Raw genomic sequence first — 24,795 nt, forward strand, 5'->3', positions numbered from 1 at the left:
GGTGTCCGAGGAGGCCAGAAAAGGGCAGACAGGTGTGAGCTGCCACGTGGGTGCTGGGAATCAAACCGAGCAGTCAGCGCTCTTAACTGCTGAGCCATTTCTGCAGCCCTGTGGACTCTTGTTTTAAAGCCAGGTAGTGGGGTTTTTGTTGTTGTTTTGTTTTTGTTTGTTTGTTTTTGTTTGCAGAAGAGAAAAACCTGCCCAGGAAGCTGAGCATGGAGGCTCATTCTTGTAATCCTAACCCTAGGGAATCTCTGTGAGTTCAAGGTCAGCCTTATCTACATAGGGGAATTCTGTTTCTGATACCTTGTCTCAAAACAAAACCCAAAATTAATAAAAGAACTAAAAAGTGAGAGGAAGGCGGTCGCAGGTGTGGGCCTTCCACAGGTCCGAGTCCCGCTCCGGCCAGCAGGGGGCGCCGAGGAGAAGGCGGGCGGAAGGCCACGGGCTGCAGAGTCGGGACTCCGGGCGGGTTCCACAGCCGGGTTGCCGCTCAGCCGCCCCACCGTCCCCTGGTCCGCTCGCAGCTCCGGCCGGGAACCAGGGTTCCGACCAGACTCTAGCCCCCCGCCAGAGACTCTGCCGCAGCGACAACCGCCCGGTCCGCGCCTGCCCGGAAGCGCGGGCGCCCAGGGGGCGGGGCCTGGAAGCGCTTCCGGGGGCGGGGGGCGCGGGCAGGGGCGGCAGCGGGAGCGGCGGGGAAGGGCCTGGCGCCGGCGGCGGCGGCGGCGGCGGCGGAGGGGGCGCCGCGGGCGGGCGATGTGAGCGCGGCGCGCGGCCCAGGTGAGGCTGGCGGGTCGCGGGCGGAGGCGGCAGGGTCGGGACGGCCGGTGGGGCGGCTGTCCGGCTCCTCGTGGGTGAGGCGGGGCGGGCGAGATGCTGCCTGGTCAGTGCGGGGGCCGGCCGGGCGCGGTCCTAAGGCCCGGGCACCTGCCGGAGGCCGGGCGCTTGGCCCCGAGGGGTGAACCAGGGCAGCTGCTCTGCACCCCTCCAGCCGCCTCTCCTGGGCGCCTCGCTCTCCTTTCTGGACCGAGGGGGTCTGAGTGACCGTGGCCCCCCGGAGAGCCAGGCCCGGCCTGGGGGCGTCAGCGGCAGACTGACCTGGAACTGCTGCCTCGGGCCACCGCCTTGCGCCAGGTAAACAGGCGGCGCGTGTCAAGCTTGGCCGGGGAGGTCTCCGTGGTCACTCGGGCACAGCTGAGGACGGACTGGGGAGGGGGCGTGTAAAACACTGCCTGCCTAGGCCAAGTGACTGCTTTGGGCTACTCAGATCTGGGACGCTCCACCTTGAGGGTTTCAGCACGTCTCTTCCATGCTGGGCCTCAGTTTCTCCACGTGAGAATTGAGAGTTTAGATGAACTCCCTACAGACCCTCATGCTGTGAATATCTGACATTGCAAGGTCTGTCTGTGCCCGGTTCAACATGCGGGGCAGTTTTACTGAAGACATTTTTTTTCCCCTTCCAGATGTAGACTTTTTAACCACTTCGTGCACTTTGTCTCAGGGAGGTTTAAAATGATTCCCAGAAGCGTTTCCTTGGAAATAGCTTTACTGACCCTTCGTCGTCCCTTGCTGTCGTCCACAGTTTTCCTGTGCAGCGTTTTGCATGCAAGCATTTTGCCGTTTGTATTTGCTCATTTTCTCTTTGTTCCTTAGTCGAGGCTGTTTTTGCTTCACATCTGGATTATTGCAACAGCTTCTTAGCTGGTCTCTTGACTCCAGAGGTTTCACCCTCCCCCATCCTTCCTTTATGCTAACGCCAAACTTAGTATAGGAAGTAAAAAAATAGTTGACTGCTTGCTTGCTTAGTAAATGTCAAAATGCTGTGAGTGGTGGACGAAAGGAGTTGAAAGCAGCCTAATCCCCAACCAAGGCTTTACACTGGATGTTCAGACATTGCCGGTGGAAAGGTAATGTCCATGAGACAAGATTGTGTGCTATAGAGAGGTATAGGTCACTAGGGGCGGTGGTGGGGCTTAGTGAGGAGGTGGTACTTGAACCGGGTGGCAAAGGATTCATATTGGGGGCAAAAAAAGATCCTATGGAATTAGTGACTAGACCAGCCCTCTGGCCGAGGACTAAGATGGGAGAGGAGTAAGAGGAAAGATTGATTAGGCTGGGTTCCTGAAAGATCTTGAACACTAGGCCAAAGTTAAAACTATTCTAGAAGCAGGCATATTCCAGCAACGTGTGTGTGTGTGTGTGTGTGTGTGTGTGTGTGTGTGTGTGTGTGTGTTTTGCAGGAGGTGGAAGAAAGAGGCTAGAGGCTATGAGGTGAGCTAGGGTGCCCTGGCAGTTAGACCACTGTTCAAAGCTGAATAGTGTATCCTGCCTGTTTGTGGTGTCCAGCCTTTGCTGCTCCCTCCATCCCCGTTTAAGGGTCTTTCAGGTTTGGCTTTACCCTCACCTAAACCTGACTTTTCCCTGGCCTCTGCTTCTCCAAGTTTGCCCAGGTTATGACTCCCTCTAGGGCTGTTGGTCCAGCCCTCTGAGCACATTCTCCATTTTACTTCCTTCAAGCCCCTGCTGAAGATATACTTCCTCCAAAGGGTGTTCCCTCACCGCCCTACCCCCATGCCTTTGTGGCACTGGGACTCTGCAGCAAGCTTCCTTGGTTGTTGAGCTTGTCCTGGCCCGGCTGGAGCAGGAGTTTTGTTTGAAGACCCAGCCTGTTAATGCTTCTTTCAGACTCTTCTGCTACCTGATGCTGGAACTGGAATTTTGATAATAGGTCCTCAAATAGTTCTTGATTTTTGTTGGTAAACAACTTTTTTTTTTTTTCTTAAAGGAGAAGCTGTTTAGTTATTAGCTTCCTCTGTCCTCTGTAACTACTGGCATTTAATGCTGCAATTCCAGGTGAATGTTTTCAATTTTATTCTCACATGCAAAAAGCACAGAAAAAATTCTGTGAAACGTTAGTATTTATTCCTGATCCCGGGGAAAGAAAAAAAAAGTGTAATTCTTAAGTCTAAGGCTGTGGGGGGAGAAAGTCAGGTCTGGGATCAGGTCTGGATTTGAGTCTCAGCACAGACACTCAATAGCTGTGTGAAGCTGAGTGGTTTATCACGTTCTCTGAGCCTGCCTTTTCTTCTTTTCTTTGTTGGTGCTGAAGAGTTAGCCCAGGGCCTGGCACATGCTAGGCAAATGCTCTACCCGAGTTACATCCCCAGCTCGAGGCTGCCTTTTCTTGCTTGTAATGTGTAATAAAGTCTGCGTTGTAGCGTTGTTACAGGTGTGTGTTCATTCTTGTATATCTGTATGTGTGTGTGCACTAGCGCCGGGATCCTTTTCCACCGCTCGCTCCCATCTCCACTTTATTCTTTTGAGACAGGGTCTCTCATTGTATCTGGAGCTCACTATTCAGCCAGACTGGTTGGCTCGCAAGCCCTAGAGAGCCTCCTGTCCTCACTGTCCAGTGCTGGGGTTACAGAGCATGAGCCTGTGCGTGGCATTTACACAGGTGCTGAGAATTCAGACTCGGGCCCTCATGCTTGCATGGTAAGCACTGTACAAATGAAGCCCTCTCCACAGCCTCTGTGGATTTTAATGAAGATGGCACACAAAGGAGGCGGCAGAGCTTCGGAACTGCTGAAGACATTTTATATGACTAGGTGTGGTGTTTCAGAGTGGAGGGAAGATGGGCTGCCAAGCTCTGTCTGCCCAATACACATGTCTCTGTTCTGTCTTCCAGATGAAGCAAGAATGTCAAGTATTGTGACCCCAGAGTCCCATCATATATATTTCCACTAATTTTCATGTTTCTTTAGTTGAAATTCTGTTTCATGCTTTCAGACTTCTTAATTGTGTCCATTTAATGTTTTGTAGCTGACAAACTGCTGCATTTAGCTTAGTGAAGGTCACCAACTGAGCGCAGTTAAGCTTCTAATGGTTGTTTTCTGTTGATGTTGCTGGCATGGAAAGCACCTTGGAAGAATGCAGTTCAAGGTGAGCCTTTCTAATTCATTTGTTCTAAGAGGTGGAACGTGTGTAGTTTCTAGATCTCCTGAAAAGCCAGCCATGAGTAAATAAGCTGCTGCGCCTTAATTCATATCGAGGTCTTGCCTTAAGAACGCTTACTCCTTCTGCCTGAAACAGATCCTTTCAGCTTACAGTTCAAATGTGAGACATCTAGCCAGGAACAGTGGTGCAAAACTCTGGTACCTTAATGGGGAGGCTGAGACAGGAGGATCGCTCAACCCAGGAGTTTGAATGCAAAACATAGCAAGACTCTTATCTTTAGAAAAAAAGCAAAGATTTTGAAACACTTTGGGGGCCTACTTTACTGACAGAATGAAAGCACCAAGCATTTCACAGTCGAATTTGAAAACCGTTTGAAGTGTTGGAGCAGTTTGACAAATGGCCCTCACCTCCATGTCAGACCAGCTGACTCTGTGTGTGCAGGACATCTTGAATGGAATTTGTCTTGCCACTTGAAGTTGGTCATGAGGATTAGCACCAAGAAAAGCTATACATCTCACCAGGATGCCTGAGTTAAAGTCTTCTTCCTTCTGAGAGGTCTATACTTTTGCTCTGGAGACTGACAAATTGTGGGTTCAGTTCCTGGCTGGGTCAGTCATTAGCTGAGTGACCCAGAAAAGTCTCTTGGAGGGTGTCTCCTCATCTGTACAGTGGGGATAGTTGCAACATCTGTGTGTGTTGCCAGGAAGAGCTTCCTCTGCACAGTGTGCACAGCAGGAGCCAAGAGCAGCCAGTTCTCACTGTTGCTGGTGAGGTTGAAGCGGCCATTCCTTTCCTACTTGGAAAGCTCAGAAGCAGCTCCATCCAGTGTTTTGCATTGACTAAGACAAATCACACCCTCCCCAAATTAGTGTATCTGGGCAGACCTGGAGAGTGTTAGCGCCTCGCTCAGAAATGTAACAGTTCGGATAAAAATGTTCTCTCACATGAATTAATGCAGTAAGAACTCTAAACTTGTTTTCCTTTAAATTAGGAAGCGCCCTTCATGAATATCCATCACAGAATGCCATTTCCTCCCTGTTTTTTTTCCTTGCATTGAGTTTCATCAGCATCACAATGCTTCCTGCAGCCCTGCTGCTCATCGGGCTGCTGCAAGACTGGGTTTGGAATCACAGGCATCTTGACTGAGAATAATGGTCCTTTCTAGTACCTCAGGCACTTCCAAATTTGTCACTTTCCTGTCTTTTCTTGGAAGTGTAACTGGGCATTTTTAAAGGAAGTGTAGCATATCGTGAAGCTGCAGTGTTTCCAGGTGAGATGAGAGTCAGCCACCTTGCAGATTTTGCCTCCTGCCTGTCTGTCCTGCACCTCCAGGGTCTTCAGTAGGACATTTTAAGTGCTGAGGGTACAGCTGTGCTGGCAGTCCAGAGGTCTTGAGTTACTTGCTTGGTTTAGGGTGCATCAACTAACCCACACTGAGAGCCTCTTGTGAGGTCCTACCTAAGAGCTCATCAGGGTGTGAGACAGCTCCCATTGCGTGTCTGTGCTTTGCTCTGGTTGTCATGGGGAGATCATTCTGAGGCTTTACCCATGATCACTGGGGAGGGGACTTTAGGTCCATGTGTGTTGTTTTGTCCAGGTGACGTTTAGGAATCCCTTGTTTGTAGGCTCTCTGTGGCACAGGTTGTAGTGTACAAGGATGTTACCAGTTTTTGTGTTCTTTTCCTCACATGTAGTGTTAGGTAGGTGTGCTGATTTTACTTTCCATCCTAGTCAGTGGAAGTGATGTTTAGGAGAGCATCAGATTTGTTGAAGCTGACCTGCTGCTGCTATGTTAGAGGGTCTCTTTCCTCAGGAGCAGGTGCATTCTTTGGTTCTCAACTCTTCTATATTTATTTATCTATTTACTTGCTTGCTTGCTTACTTATTTATTTATGGCTCTGTAGTGCTGTGTCCTCTCTAGTTTTTAAAGTGTTGGTCAATCACTAGTCTCTCCACTCCCACACCATACTGCCACTGGACAGCCTGAGCTCCGCTTGCCCTTTCTAGACTCTCTTGTGTCCCAGAGTGGATGCCAGCTCACACCCCGAGTCCTTGTGAATCCTCTGGACTCAGATTCACTGTGGCTGACCCGGAATCCCATTTCCTCCTCTAGCCCCGTGTTCGAGTCTCTGCACATGATATTCCTGCTGTGTTCCTTGTATCGGGACTGTGGCCACTCATACTTTGCATTTGCTAGTCAAGTAGCTGAGTTAAATCCCTAAACCCTTAATGGGTCCACTTAATATGTGTGTGTGTGTGTGTGTGTGTTTTTTAAATATTGGCCACAATTTGAAAAAAAAAAAGCCCCAGAAACCATGAAAGCCTAGAAAGATGGAAAACAATAAGGAAAAGGTGTGTCTCAAATGCATAAGCATGTGTACACTATTCTGTCATTTGTTACCACAAAGCTACAGTAAGAAGTTAGTTTATCAACGTGTATGTATGCATAAATGTAAACTAAGTGCTAGGAAAATGTAAACAAACAAAGATGCAGTATTATCTCGAGTCAGAGACAGGAGGATTGCTACAAATGGTGAGTTCCAGGTGAGCAGTCTCAAGTCTTAGATCGAAGCTGCCTCCCACTGCTCTGATGCTCACCAGCTCCAGTGACTGGGATGTGTCGTCAGTTAAAAGTGCCCTCCTGGGGTGGTTGTGTGGTTCTCATGTATAATACCTGTAACATCGGACTGTGTGTCAGTTGACTGTTACCAATGAGACTTTTAGTCAATAGCAGGTTATTAGTGGTTAAGTTTTTGGAGAATCAAAAGTTACTTGTGGATATCGTTAGCACCTTAACCCCTATGTATGTTGTTGAAGAGAAAGCTGGGCATGATAGTGTGCACCTGTAATCCCAGTATTTGGGAGGCAGAGGTAGGAGGGTTGCCTTGAGTTTGAGGCCAGCCTGGGCTGTAGAGTAAGACCCTGTTTCAAAACATGCAAACAAACAAAGAACAAAATGAGTCAACTGTAGATTCTTTTGAGATATGAGCATGGGAAAAAATCATGTGTGTAGATTGTTCTAGACTTGGCTAGTTTTAAGTTCATCATAGAGCTCCTTCCATAGTGAAGCATATCTGTCTGTTCGTTTTAATAACTGCATTGTATTTCATTATAGATTTGGAATTTTTTGTTTGTTTTGGACAGAGCTTCTCATTGTTGCCTAGGCTTCCTTCAAACTCCAGGGCCCAAGTGGCTGTTCTGCCTCAACCTCCCAAGTAGCTTGGACTTCATGTGCATACCACTGCACCCTGCTTTTTCTTAACCAATCTTCTTTTGTGGTTGTTTCTCTTTTCTGGTTGCAGCAGGAGGTTAAAAAAAAAAGGCACAGTAGAAGCCTTGTTACATGCATATATATATATATATATATATATATACACACATATATGTGTACATACACATTTCTACAAGATACATGTACACACGCTTCTGCAAGCACTGTATCTGTATTCTAAATTTTCTTTAAAGATTTATTTATTTATTAATGTATACAGTGTTCTGCCTGAATATATGCTTGCACACCAGAACAGGGCATCAGATCTCATTACAGGTAGCTGTGAGCCACAATGTGGTTGCTGGGAATTGAACTCAGGACCTCTGGAAGAGCAGCCAATGCCCTTAACCTCTGAGCCATCTCTCCAGCCACTAAATTCTTTTTTAAAATAATTTTTCTTGCACTCATTTATGTGCAGGTACACATGCATGTCACTGCACATGTGGGGACAGCATGTCTAATAACAACTTGCAGGAGTCAGTCCTTCCTTCTGCGGGTCATCAGGTTTGGTGGCAGGGACTTTACCTGCTGAGTATCTCTCTGGCCCCTAGACCCAGTTTTTAGCAATTGCTTTAGACCAAAAGCCTTTTATGTGTGGATAAATAACACCAAGTTATCCCTCAGGATTACATTGGTCAGCACTTAAAAGCTTACTTACATCTAATGGCTTGGATTGTGGTGTGCCTCAGTGGTAGAGCAATTGCCTATTGCATGCAAGGTCCTGGGTTCAATCCCCAGTACTGTCCCCTACCAAAAGTATCATTTTGTTCTTTTTGTAATTCAAATGTCTTTATAATCATGAATAAAGTTAAAACATGTTTTTGTCTTTTCTAGATCTTTTTCTTTTTAGCTGTCAGTATCCTTTGCCAATTCTTTGGGAAACATTTTTGTGTCAGTCCAATTTGATTAACAAAGAATTTAGAACTAGCCCAATATCAAATCTGTGTGCATTTTCTTTCAATCTGCCATTTACCTGTGACCTTTTAGAGAGAGAAGTGTGTTTTTCATCATATATTTTTATGTAGTTCTGTACATTTGTCTATCTGTGCCTTTGTGGCTTCTGGAATTGATGTCATGCCTAGGAGAGCTGTTAAGCCAATGTGTATGAATTCACCCAGCTCTTTTTTAGTTATTTTTTGGTAATACACAAGTCTTTAAAATACTATTGTAAGAATATTGATGGTATTCAGGGGAAAGCCAAACTGAACATTGCTTACTCGTTTTTAGGACACTAGCAAGTAGGCAGCCACTTTGAAGGCTGCAGGAGCTGGGTTCTTTATTGGCTAGGCCTTTCATTTCGTCCTGCCCTACAGTGACATCCCCTAAAGAGTGCCATTGCCTTTTGTGCCTTCTTTGTTCACACCCAAGGGAAGGAATGGGCTGGTCACTGATGTCCCTTCTTAGCTCAGTGTTTCTGTTAGTTTCTACCCAGTCTCTTCTTCTAGAGCTCCCTCAGGTTAAAAAACATCACTGTGCGGGGGAGCCTTGGAACTGAGTTTAGGGGATCAGGTCATCTTGCATTTCACAGCAGCTCCTTGTGCGGCACCCACAGTGCAGTGGTGTGTCTGGGCTTTTTCTGGTGGGACTGTGTAGAGCTTTCAGGTAGCTTTACTTACTAACCCCATTGCCATTCGGTCTTGTATTCGGCCTTCTCTTCCCTTCCTCTTTGGTCTGTGGGGTGAATGGTAGTTGATGGACTAGCTCCTAGGCCTGTGGCCATGCCACAGTGCTAGGTTGTGTGAATGGCCTCCCTCAGTGTGCCCAAACTATACCCTGAACTCACCTTGTTGAGAAGCTACCCTGAACTCACCTTGTCAGTTAGAGCTCCCCAGTGTCCTCGTGGCTCACTGAGTCCTGTGCATGGCTCAGCATTTACTCTTGTTCTTCGAGCTCCAGGCTCAGTGCTGCTTTGTCTTCTATTGAACTTGGCCTGAACCTATGTTGTCTTGGTGGCATCTGGTCTCTGAAATGTCCACCTTGAATCACCAGAGGGCTGTCACTCGAGCCCTAGCTTTGTGGTTTCTAATTAATTAATGCTTTTGTATATATAGAGGGCTTTTTGCTTAAACGAGGTATAATGAGCCAAAAAAAGGGGGCCTGGGGGATCCAAGGGCATTAAAATTGATCTTGGAAGAGGGCATGTACTTTATTAGGGGCGTCATCTACCCCCCCCCCCCCCCCAATGTGTTCCTGATCATAGCTCTTACCTGCACAGGTTTGGTTTTGCTTTCAGAAAGGATCTGTTTGTAGCCTAGGCCGGTCTCCTGTCTTCCTGTGACTCTGCTGGGAGGGGGCATGAACAGGTGGTTTTGATCTGGAAAGAGGACGCTTTGAGCATTCTGTTACTGGAATGCCTTCACTGTCTCAGCAATAGGAAGGTGCTTGCCACTGGTCCCTGTCACCTCCCTCCTCTTCTGCCTGTGCTGCTTCACTTCCTCTCCTGGGCCCGCGGAAACGGGGCTGGCAAAGTCAGCCTCTGGGAGTCTTGGTTTCCTTGTCTCTAAAAAGTTGGGATGCACAGGGGATCCTTGAAGTGAGGTGTGCAAGCCTTGACATTCTGCCTAGCATGAACCCAGCTTTCAGTAAGTGATGATCATGCCCGGGAAGGCGGAGGGTGTGCCTGCAGGTGACATTAAAAGAGCAGGAAGATTGTCTCTGGCTGAAGAAGCAGAGAGGTGAAGGCGTTAGGGAGCAGTAGCAGTTCAGCTAGTTCCTGTGCTGGGAAGCAGTGTTTCCTGTTCTTACCCACAGCATAGCCTTCACAGACCAAAGCAAAATAGCTGTTAATGGCACCATGGGAAAAAAGGCAGCTGATAGGTGCTTGTTGTTCAAAGTTAAAATATTACAGGGTAAATGACTAGGGTTTTTTTCCCCCTATTATAATGTGCTAGGAAGACATGATTAATCTGCTAAATTAAAGAACACTGATCCTAATGTTTTTAGTGAGTGGAATAATCAAATTCATTATTGTTTTCTGAAGCAGCTGCAAACTTAATCTAAATGAAAAATGAATATAAATCACATCTCTGCATTATCAAAAATGAATTCGATTCCCATCTCTCCCTGGGCTGGGAGAAAGCTGCATTAAGCCCATGTCAAACTGCAAGACGGGGACTTTTGTGAGTCTTTGCATTCCCTGTGGTTTGCTGTGTGTAGGAGTTGATGTTGAGTGAGTGTTTCCTCTAAGTGTAGAGAAATAATTTAAGTCCCTGGTTAGTATGCCATTTACTGATTGCAATTAAATCTTAGTGCAGCACAAATGACAGAGGCTAATTTCCTTAATTTACAGAGAGTTCTGACAATCCAGTAAAATGGCAACTGCAGGCAGAGGGTGAAAAGAGACAGTTCATGGGGGCTGGACAGGTGGCTTAGAGGTGAAGAGCACTGGCTGCTCTTCCAGAGGTCCTGAGTTCAATTCCCAGCACCCACATGGTGGCTCATAGCCACCTATAATGAGTTCTAGTACCCTCTTCTGGCATGCAGACAGAACACTGTATACATAATAAATAAATTTTAAAAAAAGCAGTTCAGAGACTGTCTGCCTTCAGCCTGCCATTGACAGATTGCCATTCAGTCAGAGAAACATGGCAGCCTCACTGATAGAAAAACACATGCATATATATCAGAAGAAGGAGGTGCTGTGTTCCTCCCTCCAGTTAAGCAAGGTGAAATAGTTTAACGCTTGATGCTGGTAGTTGTGGGGAGCAGCTCTTCCCTGTGGTTTGGGGCAAATAGGCACTTGCCATTGGTCTTTTAGGAGGTGCTTTGACATTATAGGTTGAAATGCAAGTTTCTCAGCTCTGCAAAGGGTTACAAAAGAACTGAGCTGCCTGTCATGTGTCGCCATGCTGTGTGTGACGGCTGATTCGTTTGCTTCCTGGTTTAGCATTAGTTGACTTTGGTTAAACCCATTATACCGCAGCTGTCCATGGGGCTGTGAAAGGGAAAATGAGATTGATGAGTAAGTGCCTCTGTAGGAAGAACTTAAGGTATATTAAACATGCTTCTTTCTTTAAAGAATGTATGTATGTATGCCTGTCCGTTTGTCTGTGCATCGTATGCATGCAGGCACCAAGGATACCCGAAGGGGGCATCAGATCCTCTTGAACTGGCGTTACAGATAGCAGCTGTGAACTGCCGTGTTGGTGCTGGGAACCAAACTTGGATCCTGTGCTAGAGCACCCAGTGCTCTTAACTGCTGAGCCAGCTTTCCAGCCCTCGTTACATTTCTTAGGACCTGAGCACAGCTAGTTAGTACATGTTCAGCATTCTGTGAGGAACTCCCAGCAGTGCTTTTCCTTTAGAAGAAGGCACTGGATTGCGAAGAGTTTTGTTATTTCTGTACTATGCTCTGAAGTGCCATGTGATATGCATATATTTTTACTTGAAAGACAAACTTATTTAAAAACTTATTTAGAAACCTAATATAGCCAAACGGTGGTGGCACATGCCTTTAATCCCAGCACTCAGGAGTCAGAGGCAGGCAGATCTCTGTGAGTTCCAGGCCAGCCTGGACTACAGAGTGAGTTCCAGGACAGCCAGGACTACACAGAGAAACCCTGTCTTGGGAAAATACAAACAAAAAACCTAATATAAAGTAGGCCTGTTAAAATTCCATGAAGGGAGAATTAGGAAGCTGCTGTTGTTAATGAACAGAAGATCATGGGTGAAGTTGATGTCCGGACAAAGTCTCTTGAGCTCTGTCCTGGGGCCACTGGGATAAACCTGGCCATGGGGTATAAGGACTTGAAATTACACCTTTTGTTCTTAGTCTGGGAATGTGTCCAGAACTGAAATTACCTGTGAACTCACCTTGCCGATCTTCCAGCAGCTTCTTACTGAGTGTTGCTGCAGAAGGAAGTGTCACTGTGCAGCACAGGAGAGCACCCCCTTTCTCCTTTTGCAGAAAGATGGGATCCTCTGGTGTCAGCCTCCGTGTGCTGTTTTCCTGTATCCCTGCTTACGCCGGCCACCTGGGAGAGGAGGCCTCTCCGAAGCCCCCTTGAGCTTTATGCTTCATCGTAAAATGCTTTGCCACTCTCCTGGCTTTCTTGGGTTTTATGAGGACTCCACACCTTCCTTTCACCCTTTGATTTGCTGTTTAGACATCTTGTGCGGAAACAATGCTGTGAGACACAGTGACATCTGACCTTTTCTTAGGTGAGGGCTGCACTTTTGAAAGTCTTGCCAAATGGAGAGAGATTGCATCTCTTGTTAAATTTTGTTTGTTTACTGGTGAAATGATTATTTTTCTCTGTCTAAAAGGCTATTTTTATTCCTTGTTTTTAAAAAGCATCTGCTCATATTTATGGAGTTTTCATTTGTGATATTTAGCTTTTGTTGATCTGTGAATCTCATACTTCTTTGCCATGCATTTTATCAGTTCTTTTCATAATGTTTTCTGCCCCTTTTTTCTAAGATTTGTTTGTTTGTTTGTTTGTTTGTTTGTTTTTCCAGATAGAGTTTCTCTGTGTAACAGCTCTGGCTATCCTGGAACTCAGGCTGGCCTGGAACTCACAATAGATTCTCCTGTCTCTGCCTCCTGAGCGCTGGGATTAAAGGTGTGTGCCACCACTACCACCGCCCAGCTTTTGTAAGCATTTCCAAGATAAAAAAGTTTTACTTCTGTAGTTAGACCTCCACATTTGTACTTGGACATGTCTTCTCTCCAGGAAGGATTTAGCCATGAAGTTTATCACATTCCCCAAGCCACCTCTATTTAGTAATTGACCTTCCTTGAAATGGCCCCTGAAATGGCTGATCTCTACTGAGCTTCTGTGGCCCCGCTCTGCCCCTTGCGTTGTCTCTGCTGAAGCAGGAGCTTGCAGCACGTCCTTCCTTCCTCATCTCTGGCTGCATCTCTTGACGCATGTGATTCCTTCTGTGGGGACTGCTTCCCTGCAGGACTCCCACACCTCACAGATCTTGATAATCTTCATGCATCTTTTTGGTCTTATTTAAAGCAGCATTTGCTCACGTGGCCCTCTGTGAGCACGCCCTCTCTATAGATGAGCTAGTCCGAACCAGCATTCATGGTGGAAGGAGTCTAACTCCCCGGTTGCTTGTGCCGACACAGCAGACTCCCAGTTCACACTCACCAGTGAGTTAGAACCCAGTGTAGCCAAGAGTCAGTGTGGAACGTTGAGAAATTTAAAATGCCGTGTGATGATGTTTACTCTATTGGGCTAAATTAAATTTAATGGGCTAAATAGTTTTTGTTTTTTACTTCACAAGCAGAACTGCTAGGTGGGCTAGGGTACTATATAGCAGTGGAGACTTAGCAGGGCTCTGGGTTCTGTTTACACTGTGCTGGGGTTGGGGAGGCTTGTTTGGAGGATTGGTAACTACTAGAAAACACTGAACAATGTGGCTTGTATTATTGGACATCAATGTTCTGGAATAGATGCATTTAAATTTTTTTTTTTTTTTTTCCGAGAAAGGATTTCTCTGTGTAGCCATGGCTGTTCCGGAATTTGTTCTATAGACCAGGCTGGCCTCACATTTACAGAGATCCACCTGCCTCTGCCTCCCAAGTGCTGGGATTAAAGATGTGCTACCACCTACCAGCTTTAAATCGTTTTTTAAAGAAACTTATCAAAAATTCCGCCGGCCTGCAGTGTATTTATGAATTCATTTTAGAAGACAGCATTCATCTCTATAGCATTGTCTCACAGCCGAGATACATTTCATTTGCCCTTATAAAAACTCCTTATCAAGATAGTGGGCCATTGAGATGGCTCAGTGGGTAGGGGCGCTTGTTACCGAGCGTGGTGACCCGAGTTCAAAACCTGGAATCCACATGGTAAAAGGAGAGGTAGACTGCCACAATCGTCCTTTGACTACCGCATGTGTTCTCTCTCTCTCTCTCTCTCTCTCTCTCTCACACACACACACACACACACACACACACACACACACACACACACTCATGCACACTATAAAAAAGAGGATACTCTTCCTTTTGCCCCATCTTATTGGCCCCAGATTCCTTAGAACGCCTTGCTGATGTATTACCGGTTGTCGTACCTCATTCTGACATAACAGCAAGGGATCGCTTGTGGGTTTTGTTTAAGTAGTATCTGTATGTAACCCTAATTTCATTTTTTCTTTGTTCTTTTATCTCTCTGTCTTGTTTTTTTCAAGATGTGATTCCTCTGTGTACTCCTGTCTGTCCTTACTCTGTAGACCAGGCTGGCGTTGAACTCAGAGATCTGCCTATCTGCCTCCTGAGTGCTGGGGTTAAAGGTGTGAGCCACCACTGCCTGGCTTCCATCTTTTCTTAAATGACTGTGTGCTCTCAGTTTCTCTTGTTGCTTTGGCTCAGGGTTCCAAACACAACAATGTTAAGAATGGTTATGGTAAAGCCAGGTGTGGTGGTGCACACCTTTAATCCCAGTATTCAAGAGGCAGAGACAAATGGATGTCTATGGGTTTGAGGCTGGTCTAGTCTACATAGTGGGTTCCAGGACAGCCAGGGTTATGTAGAGAAACCTTGTCTCAAAAAATAAATAAATAAAATAAAAAATAAAAAAAAGGAAAGGGGGAAAAAAGAATGGTGGTGGTAGAAAGCCTTGTCTGTCTTAGAAGCCCTGATGGGATGCCTTAACTAGAGTGTTTACCAGAATGTGCTCCAGGGAGCACTGATTCTTTGGAATAGTAATGTCATACCTTGAGAGGAGAGTTCCATTGTTAAGTGAGTTTGCAAACTGCTGAGTTAAACAGAATGCTGTCTGCAGAACCCTTTCAGATGGGTTATTGTGCTAATGTCTTTTTAATCCCTAGGAGGGAAGGATGTTGGGGCTAGCACATGCTCTGTTGAATACATTTTGGGAAGAGACAGTGATTCTTTCTGAGGATGATGTCACTGCTTTGCAGTAGATACTGTTTTTTATGTTTTCAAGAGTAGTGCTCTAGTTCTTGGTTAACCATCAGGCTGCTGTTTTCTTACTGTGAAAAGGGGTGTTTACTTTTGAGATGAATTTTTGGCGTGATGATGACGTGGCCAAGCGAGTTTTCCCTTTGACTTTCTGATGCCACGGGTAATCTTAGCAGTGCCCAAACCTTAGCCAGCTGTTCCTCATTCTTGGCGTTTACAGAGGGCCTTACCATGCATGCCTTAGAAGAAGCAGACTTCTTTTAGCTGCCTGTCGGCCTCTGGTGTCAGCTTTGTGCCAGATGCACTGAAATGCCTTCCATGTCTCCACACGCGTCTAGAACAGTGTGAACGGCCTGGAGATGGTTTGTGCCTTGGCACTTCTGTGTCTTTTTCATTTAGTTCTGCCAATTTATGTTATCCTAAAAATATGTCCATTTCATGCAGATTTCAAATTGACTTCAGTCAGAAGTCTAGGATAAATAGAAGCATAACATTCCTCTTTGACTAAAATGTTTTAACTCAAATTCTGACAAGATTGAAAATTCTGATGTGATCCAGTCAAACTAACTGATTGATCCTTTCCTGCAAGAGTCTTAGATTTAGACTTGTTTTACAGTCTGATTGTTTTCTTGGGGGCTATATGCTAGTGAATTACTTTGCTTGCTTTTGTCTTTGTTTTTCTAGGCTCCTGAGTTCAGTCACTTATTTTCACTATTTATTGCTTAAGATAAAATTAAGGCACTGACTTCCCTTGTACTTTATTGTTGTAGATTGGTGATGCTTTCTCAGTCGCAACATTTTATTAGGAAAAACTTGAAAGCTGCAGAACAATGGACAGGTTTTCACAGTGGCTGCTTGACTGCTGTGTGCCGCTGTTAATAGTTTACTGTGTTTGCTTTGTCATTTGTCCATCTGGTTTGGGAGATGGGCAGACTTACTCTCCGGCCCGCCTGGCTCTTGATTCAGTACTTAGTACAGAGCCTTTCACTTTCTGCTGGTTGGCCAGGTGTGACGGTGCACTCCTGTAAGCTACACATTTAGGAAGAGCCTGAGTATGAGGCCAGACTGGTCTTTGGGGTGAGGCCCTGTTTCAAAAAGCAAAATCTGTTGGTTGGATTTTAAAACCAAATTAGAATTCTTAGGTCTAGTCTTGTGTTTACCTTAGCAGCTGTGTGTGTGTGTGTGTGTGTGTGTGTGTGTGTGTGTGTGTGTGTGTGTGTGTTCCATACACAGTACACTTGAGGTCAGGACTACTTTGGGGAATGGATTCTCCTTCCATTGTATGAGTCCTGAGAAACTGGACTCAGGCCGTCTTCTCTTACCCATTGAGCCGTCTCACCAGCCTCCTGAGTGGTTCTGAGTGAGTGGTTCAGTGCTACAGACTCCGGGTCGGGGTGGTGGGGGCAGCCTGGCCCAAGCCTGCTAGTGCTCTTAGTAGCACTGGAGGCCCTACACTTGCAGTGTGCCCATCACTCTTCTTGTTTTTGCCTGAAATAACTCTTTCCTGCAAGGGATTGGATATCTCTTGTCCTACAAAAGTATGTGGGGAAAACCCAAGTCATGATTACACTGGAAAGAAGTTTGTTCCATTCATTGTGATTGGGGTGTTGGACGCTTGAAAGATACCAATTAGAAGTATGTGAATGGAGGCTGGGGAGATGATTCGTTCAATAAAGTGTTTGTGCACAAGCATGAGGATCTGAATTCCTATCCCTAGTACCTGTGTAACAAGAGCAAGGGGGCAGTGAGATAACTCAGCATCTGCCTTGAAGCCTGACGAGCTGGCTACGATCTCCTAGACCTTGTGAGGGAAAGAATCAACTCCCAAAAGTTGTTCTCTGGCCTCTACATGTGTACTGTGGCACCCCAGACATAAATAAAATGAAAGGAAAAAAACAAAAAAAGCTTGGGACTGTGGTTAAGAGCACTGGCTGTTCTTCTTAAGGACTCAGGTTTGATCCCTAGCACTCACAGGGTGGTTACAGCCATCTGTAACTGCAGTCCCAGTGGGTCTAACACTTCATTCTGGCCTTTGAGGACATTGCATGTACGTGGTACGTAGGCATGTAGTCAGGCAAAACACCTGTACGCACAAATAATAATAAAAAATTTCAAACTGGGCTTGGGGACATGTGCCTGTTACCCTAGTGCTCTGGGCTGAAGACAGATGGATTCTGGGCTTGTTGACCAGTTGGTGAGCTTCTAGCTCAACGAGAGACTCCTCTCTATATAAGATAGAGAAGGAAGATAACAGTGTTGACCTCTGGCCCCTGTGAACATGCTCACGCATGTGTTCTTGCCCACATGATGTGTACACGTACACAGACAAAAACCACACACAGAGAATTGCACAAGACAGGATATGAATCGGAACATTTTTGAAGAGTCCTTCAGAGACCCTTCTCACTAGGTGAATGGTGATTTTTCTTGAATGGTACCACTTTCCCTCAGCTGAGCCAGCCCTCCTATGCATGAATGTTTCACTTTGATCAAATTGAGTGTTGAACAAGAATGACACTGGACTAATTTCACTTATTTGGCTTTAGGTGAATTAATGGAGAAATGGAAGATAAAGACTAAGCAAGAGGAAGAATGTTCAGGCAGACCTTAGGAGTGCTAGCTGCGGAGTTGATGTGAGCTCGTATATACGCTGCTTGATCTTGCTGAGGAGCTCTGGCGAATGACGGATGCTCTTTGTCTCTGCAGATTGCGTCTCGTGTCAGTAGAAATGGACAGCAGCAGTTTCATTCAGTTCGATGTGCCTGAGCACAGCAGCACCGTTCTGAGCCAACTAAATGAGCTCCGCCTGCAAGGGAAGCTATGTGACATCATCGTCCACATTCAGGGTCAGCCATTCCGAGCCCACAAAGCCGTCCTTGCTGCCAGCTCCCCGTATTTCCGAGACCATTCAGCATTGAGCACTATGAGTGGCTTGTCGATATCTGTGATTAAGAACCCCAGCGTGTTTGAGCAGTTGCTCTCCTTCTGTTACACTGGGAGAATGTCCTTGCAGCTGAAGGACGTTGTCAGCTTTCTGACCGCGGCCAGCTTTCTTCAGATGCAGTGTGTCATTGACAAGTGCACGCAGATCCTGGAGAGCATCCACTCAAAGATCAGTGTGGGAGATGTTGACTCTGTCACCATTGGTGCTGAAGAGAATCCCGAGAGCCGGAATGGGGTGAAAGATGGCAGCTTCTTCGCTAATCCTGTTGAGATCTCCCCTCCATATTGCCCTCAGGTACGGCAGCCTCCAGTCAGCAGCGATCTCCGGATGGAGACGACCCCCAACAAAGCCCTTCGGAGCCGCTTACAGGAAGAGGGGCACTCAGATCGGGGGAGCAGTGGCAGTGTGTCTGAGTACGAGATTCAGATCGAAGGGGACCACGAGCAAGGGGACTTGTTGGTGAGGGAGAGCCAGATCACTGAGGTGAAAGTGAAGATGGAGAAGTCTGACCGGCCCAGTTGTTCCGACAGCTCCTCCCTAGGGGATGATGGCTACCACACAGAGATGGTTGATGGGGAACAAGTTGTGGCTGTGAACGTGGGTGCCTATGGCTCTGTGCTCCAGCATGCATATCCCTACTCCCAGGCAGCCTCACAGCCTTCCAACATGCCAGAAGCTTTTGGAGGTCAGAGTAATTCCAGCCCGTCCAGGTCCATGCTGAGCTGCTTCCGAGGCCGTGGTGCCCGCCAAAAGCGGGCTCTGTCTGGTCACCTGCACAGTGACCTGCAGTGTGTGGTGCAGGGATCTGACAGTGAAGCCATGATGAACAATCCCAGTTATGAGAGCAGTCCCCGGGAGAGGAGTGCAAGGGGTTACTGGTACCCATACAACGAGAGGTTGATCTGTATTTACTGTGGGAAATCCTTTAACCAGAAGGGAAGCCTCGACAGGCACATGCGACTGCATATGGGAATCACCCCCTTTGTGTGCAAGTTCTGTGGGAAGAAGTACACACGCAAGGACCAGCTGGAGTACCATATCCGGGGCCACACCGATGACAAACCATTCCGCTGTGAGGTCTGTGGGAAGTGCTTTCCATTCCAGGGCACCCTCAACCAGCACCTGCGGAAAAACCACCCGGGTGTCACCGAGGTCAGGAGTCGCATGGAGTCCCCCGAAAGAACAGATGTGTACGTGGAACAGAAACTCGAAAGTGATGTGTCAGCCTCAGAAATGGCTCTAGATTCCCGAATGGAAATCCACACGGTATCTGATGCGCCTGACTAAGGTGATGGAAAAGGTGCCCTGAACAAAGCACATCAGTCCGTGCGTGCTTGTGATTTGCTTTCTTGTAATCTTTGGTTTTCCCACCATCTGGAAATCTCTTGGTTTCTTGGTAGTTTCTCTGAAGGTTCCGGGTGTGGCACTTGTTGTGTTTACCCTCCTCCTCCTCCCCTCCCCAAAGGAGCTCAAAGCATGAAGGGCAGCGTATCCAGGGAAAACACAGGCTGACAGTGGGCCTCTGCTGAAGGCTTCTCCCCACTCTGCCAGTGACTCAGCTCTGCAAACAGAACGCAGGCACCCTCACTGTGGGTGCTAGCCCCGGTGCATTTCCACGGAGAGAGGTGAGGGTGCCGTCCACTGATACAAATGGGTAACCTTTTCTAATTTAAAATTACTTTTGGGGGTAGTTAGACAATTTATATATATATATATAATAAAGTGGTTATTATATATATAGTATATATACATTCTCAAATTTGGGTTTATTCTGGTTGAGGTGAATGTAAGAGGAATATATAATTTAATACAATGTGAACAGAGCTCTGATTCTGTTTCAGCCCCGCCTACTATGTTAGTTCCCACCCTTTGATCCCCTTACAGAAGAATGTCAGTAGATTTTCACATAGAGTAATCATTGCGTCCAAATGCAAGCAAAGCAAATCACAGTGTTCGTAGCTCTGCTTCATAACAAACACATAAACCAAATGCCATAAAACTCCTTCGCCTGTAGTGGGAACCATTTGGAACTTTTGTTCGTTGTCCGGGTGCGCTGGACAGCGTGCGGTGCTGACCTTCCTACACAGTAGTGTTACACTAGCCAGCCCCAAAGGAGCAGCGGTTTTCAAGGTCTGTACTACAAATCTACCTTCATTCCGTACTGTAGAAGCATACCGAGCAGGTAACTACATCAGATCGCTCCACCGTGAGTTAGACTCTCACTAAAGGACAGGAATTGGTAGCACTTGCCTACACAATTCTCCAAGTAGTGTTGTGGTTTGTTGTTTTGTTTTCTTTTGGGTTTTTCTCTCTCTCCTCAAACAGCCAGTTCAGGTGCACAACAACTTTTTCTATGCGGTTCCCAGGGAAACTGCAGAACTTGGAATTTGTACTTTTTGTAAAGCTATACTCTACGGGAATTGCAAGCAATATATCTATCTTAGTATTGTGTGTGCTAATGAGAGCCTCGGTGGCTCCTCCATTCTCTCAGTGTTTCCTGCTTAAAAAAAAGAAGTCAAAACCCTCTGAGATCCTCAGTGTGTCACCAAATCTGTGTGTATGTCTCACATTTTTGGTCACGTGGTGCTATTTTTATGTTAAGTATCTTTTAGGTCAGTATCGTCTAGAAAATGTGAAACCTACCAGTAGTAATGACTTAGTTACTTTCCTCTCAAGTTCACAGCTTGAAAAGAAACCTCAAAAGCGTGTGCTGGCAAACGGGTTACTGTCTGAGTTGTGTCTGGTCAGTGCTTTGGAAAATGTCTGTTTGCTGTTAGGTTCATATACACCAACAGGCTTCACAGATGGCTCTGGTGCTGTGTGGACTCAGGCAGAGAGGGCAATTTGGTAGGCCGTTTATGGGTCAGGTTTGCAGCTGGCTGTGGAGACAGCAGCGCTCTAGTCTCTGGCTGAGTACCTGGGCTCCGAGACCCAGACTCAAACAAACAGAACCCAGAAACTGAGGACCAACCTCAGAGGCTAGGAGCTAAGGAATACAGAAATAGATGTTTGCTGGTTGCAATGCTTTTTTGGCTCTTAAAATGATAGGTTTCGGGGGAGGTGGTTTTTGTTTTGTTTTGTTGGTGGCTCTTTTTGTGGGGGGAGATGGGGGGGTTTCGAGACAGGGTTTCTCTGTATAGCCCTGGCTGTCCTGGACTAGCTCTGTAGACCAGGCTGGCCTTGAACTCAGAGATTCTCCTGCCTCTGCCTTCCTAGTGCTGGGATAAAGGCATGTGCTACCACCACCCACCTTTTTTTGGGGGGGGGGTTGGTTTTTATTTGAGAAATAGTAGTTTGACTCCAGCCCTTTCTTCATGTGTAGCAGCCCCGGGGCACACAGTGGCACCTTGTTAGCACACAGGATCTGCTCATATGTGAACTGCTCGCCTGCCTCGCCTCAGTGTTAACTCCTGTAGATGACTAATCCCGCTGCTCCCGGGAGGAGCAGCTTTTGCTAATCGGGTATACAGTATGCCTTTTCCTCGTCAAACTGCCTAAGTCGGGGTTGGTTCTCTCCCTGGAGCATGTGTTCAGCCAAGAAAGCTGACTGCCTCAAGGGGAGGATGGACCCCAAGTGTTTACCTACTTAAGTGTGTTCTGAGGTTTCAGGTAAATGTTTGTGATTTCTCATTTTCCTTACACAAATGCATTTTGTTTTGATTTTTCTTTTTGAGAATTAAATGCAAAAACTTTGTGTGTGTGTGTGTGTGTGTGTGTGCGTGTGTCGTGATACCAGTTAAGTTTGTGACAAGAAAGCCCCAAATCTAAGGACGTGAGACGTCGAGCTCAGGGAAGGAGCCTCCTTTTCACTAGGCCTGGGCCTTCTGAGATGCTCCAGGGCTTCCTGTGGTGAGGGGTGCACTTGGGCAGCACGCCCATGTCCTGGCTCTGGTCACTGTCTGTCTGAATTACGTACATTAGTTCTTGTGCTGTTTGTCAACTTGTTTAGCTGGTTTGAGTTTACCAAAGAGTGACTTATCCAAAATTGTCTTTGACAAAAATCTACATTGCTTTGATTGTACAGTTCAGGTTCAAACATTGTAATGGGACTGTTAGGGGCAGAAAACCAATTTGAGTTTTTAATGATCATGATTCCACACTTCGCAAGTTGCGCTTGCTCCCATTCGTGTTGCTAACACTTTACCCTCTCCACTGCTAGCAGTGTTAAGAATGAATCCTCAAGCCATAACACAGTACTGTAAAGTTCACGGGGCTTGGAGGGAGGCAGCGCCCAGGCCAGCACAGCACTGCATAGCCTGGCTGCGCATTTGCACTAGGCGCCTGCCGGTGGGCATGGCTGCCGAGGGCTTTCCGTGCGGACAGGGCAGCAGCGGTCAGTTGTGCCTAGCGTGTGCCAGGAGAGCCAGCTTGGCCACTCGGGCAGGCCTCTCGCCCTGAAGCTCCCTGTGTAACTCCTTAGAGCGACTCCTTGTGGACAGCAAACCTGTCCCTGTACAGTTGTAGGTTAGGCCTCTCACTATAGCAGATGCAGAAGTCCACTAAGATAAACAATATGTGAAGTATGTCCTGCTTTCATACAGGCCTATGCGTAATTGAGTCTCTTCTCAGCTACCTTTCCATGTTAGACAATGTGAAGACAGCCACAGCACCCTTCCCCACGACCTTTACCCCATTGCACAAACTGTGAAGACGTTTTATACTTTTGCTAACACATGTGGTTTTCAGTCCTTACGTTTCTTCTCATCAGTCCTCTGCCCTCTTGTTTCTACTAAAGCTGTAAATACATTTAGAAACCGTTTGTAAATACAATTACAAAGATGAGTTCATTTCCCGTTCAGTGGAAAAGCCTTGGCAGTTTTTCATTAATTGGTTTTTTTGTCTTGTTTGCTTTTTTCGAGACAGGGTTTCTCTGTGTAGCTTTGGAGCCTGTCCTGGAACTTGTTCTGTAGACCAGGCTGGCCTTGAACTCAACAGAGATCCGCCTGCCTCTGCCTCTGCCTCTGCCTCCCGAGTGCTGGGGTTAAAGGCATGCGCCACCACCACCTGGCTGTTGGTGGGGTTTTCTTCTTCCCTCCCTCCCTCCTTCCCCCCTCCCTCCCTCTCTCTGTTTTGAACAGCAGATAGGATACTGTCAGTTCACTGTTAAGCAAAATATACTGTAGGACTAAATTGGTAATTTTAAAGTCTTCCCAGAGCTTATGTTTATGTCTCTTGTAAAGACAGCAAGTATAACCACCTCTTTTGTTTTACCCTTAGCCCAGACACAGGCCTGCATATTTTTTGTGTGTGATTTTAATTTTTAACAACCTAGATTCTGGGGAGAATTTGCAGGAACACAGAACAAGGGCTAGGGGAAATGGTCCATGTGAATGAGCTCTACCTTAGGTTGATGTGTTTTAGTTTAAGCTTTCCACTTGTTACTGTGATGTTTTTGTTATCACTGTTGTTGTTAAATTCTGTAATGGTTTCCTGTGAAGCCTCCACTGAAAGGGACTCAAATATGCAACATCTAAACTATTTTCCAAGGGCTCATGCCCCTTGAATGGTGCTTCTAGCCTGGTCAGGGTTATTTATTAAATTTTATATATGAAAGTATTGGGGAATTATGTAAACTCTTTATACAAGACTATCTAGTTCTTACATCCTAGATTTCATATACTCAGTGCAGCTGAACTGAAAGTTCAGAGAAGTCATTCACTTTGTTCCAGATTTGTAATGGTTGTCACTCACATACGTCGTCTTCAGTAAGTGCCAGAGTTCCCACTGTTTCTGCCAGGGCTTGCCAACTCCAGGTGCCCCCTGGGTCTGGCACAGACAGGGCTATCGCTGCTCCTGATTAGCTACTGGAGTAAGCCTCGCTCGCTGCTCAGTGGCAGATTGAGCACACAGACCTCTCACTGCCCTTCAGTGACAAGTATGCTGTGAACTTGGCCTGGAGACTTGGAGACCAAGTCCCAGGCTGCTGCCCTGACTAGAGCAAGAGGTAAACTCGCCTGCCTCCCCTGAGAACGACTGTTTCCCTAATGTGAAACCATCTCTTACCACTTTAGCAGTAGGGCTACCATAGTCTTCCATTACAAATGGCTGAGCAATTTGAATGACTTCACACGGTGTCATTATCTTGCAATATAAACTGGTAACCTCACAACGCCACACTTCATCACCACGTGAAGTAAATGAAGCTAGCTAAGCGGATGCTGTATCAACTAGTAACTTGCCATTAAGGGTTATTTTATAGCATGAATTGAAGACTATTTATTCAAATGATATTTTACTCTTGTATTCATTTCGCTTTAGGTTTGTGACATGAATATTTCAGTGCTGCTTAATTTTGTTCTGAATTCTTGTTTCTTGCTTGTAAATGGCTTTTTTATGGTATAAAGTCAATGGAAATTGCTGTTTGTAAATAAAGATGCTGCTAGAGCAACCTTGCTTGTGGTCTCTGTTCTCCACCCCCACCCATGGCCTATGGGAGCAACCCTGCTTCTGACGAGCATCTCCTCTGTTCTCTAGCCACTGGTTTTCTGAAAGGCTGTAGACCAGGCTGGCCAGGTGTATCCTGGGAAGACTGAAGCAGCTGTGGTATTCTGATCCTTTCTTGTGTGGCCAAGACAAGATGTCCTCAACACTAATGATGAATGCTTTCCCTGCCCAACTCTAGAAGCACCCTGTGGCAACCCTGGGTGCCTTGCCCGGTGCAGCGTGCAGTGGGGTAGGCCGTTCTTCTAAGGTATGCTTAGTCAGTTGACAGGGACCGTGACTGCTCCTTTCCTTTTCTTCTAG

The 24,795-nt window shown here is 46.5% G+C and overlaps 1 protein-coding gene across 5 annotated transcripts in view; it reads left to right on the forward strand.

Moving 5' to 3' along the window:
* Positions 1–24,439, forward strand: part of Zbtb34 (zinc finger and BTB domain containing 34) — a 42,772-nt gene extending 18,333 nt beyond the window's left edge. The window contains exons 1-2 of one of the 5 annotated variants that reach the window (XM_052724370.1): positions 714–783; positions 17,654–24,439. In XM_052724370.1, the coding sequence (XP_052580330.1) occupies positions 17,788–19,338 (1,551 nt within the window). In that variant the 5' untranslated portion in view covers positions 714–783; positions 17,654–17,787 and the 3' untranslated portion in view covers positions 19,339–24,439. Of the gene's footprint in view, positions 1–713; positions 784–992; positions 1,138–2,251; positions 3,946–17,653 lie in introns of those variants that run through there. The other 4 variants (XM_052724372.1, XM_052724373.1, XM_052724369.1 and 1 more) reach the window with 4 other exon arrangements.
* Positions 24,440–24,795: the final 356 nt, after the last annotated feature.

This window comes from Peromyscus californicus, unplaced genomic scaffold (assembly GCF_007827085.1).
Source record: "Peromyscus californicus insignis strain IS unplaced genomic scaffold, ASM782708v3 Scaffold_7__1_contigs__length_154581171, whole genome shotgun sequence".
Taxonomy (NCBI): Eukaryota; Metazoa; Chordata; class Mammalia; order Rodentia; family Cricetidae; genus Peromyscus; species Peromyscus californicus.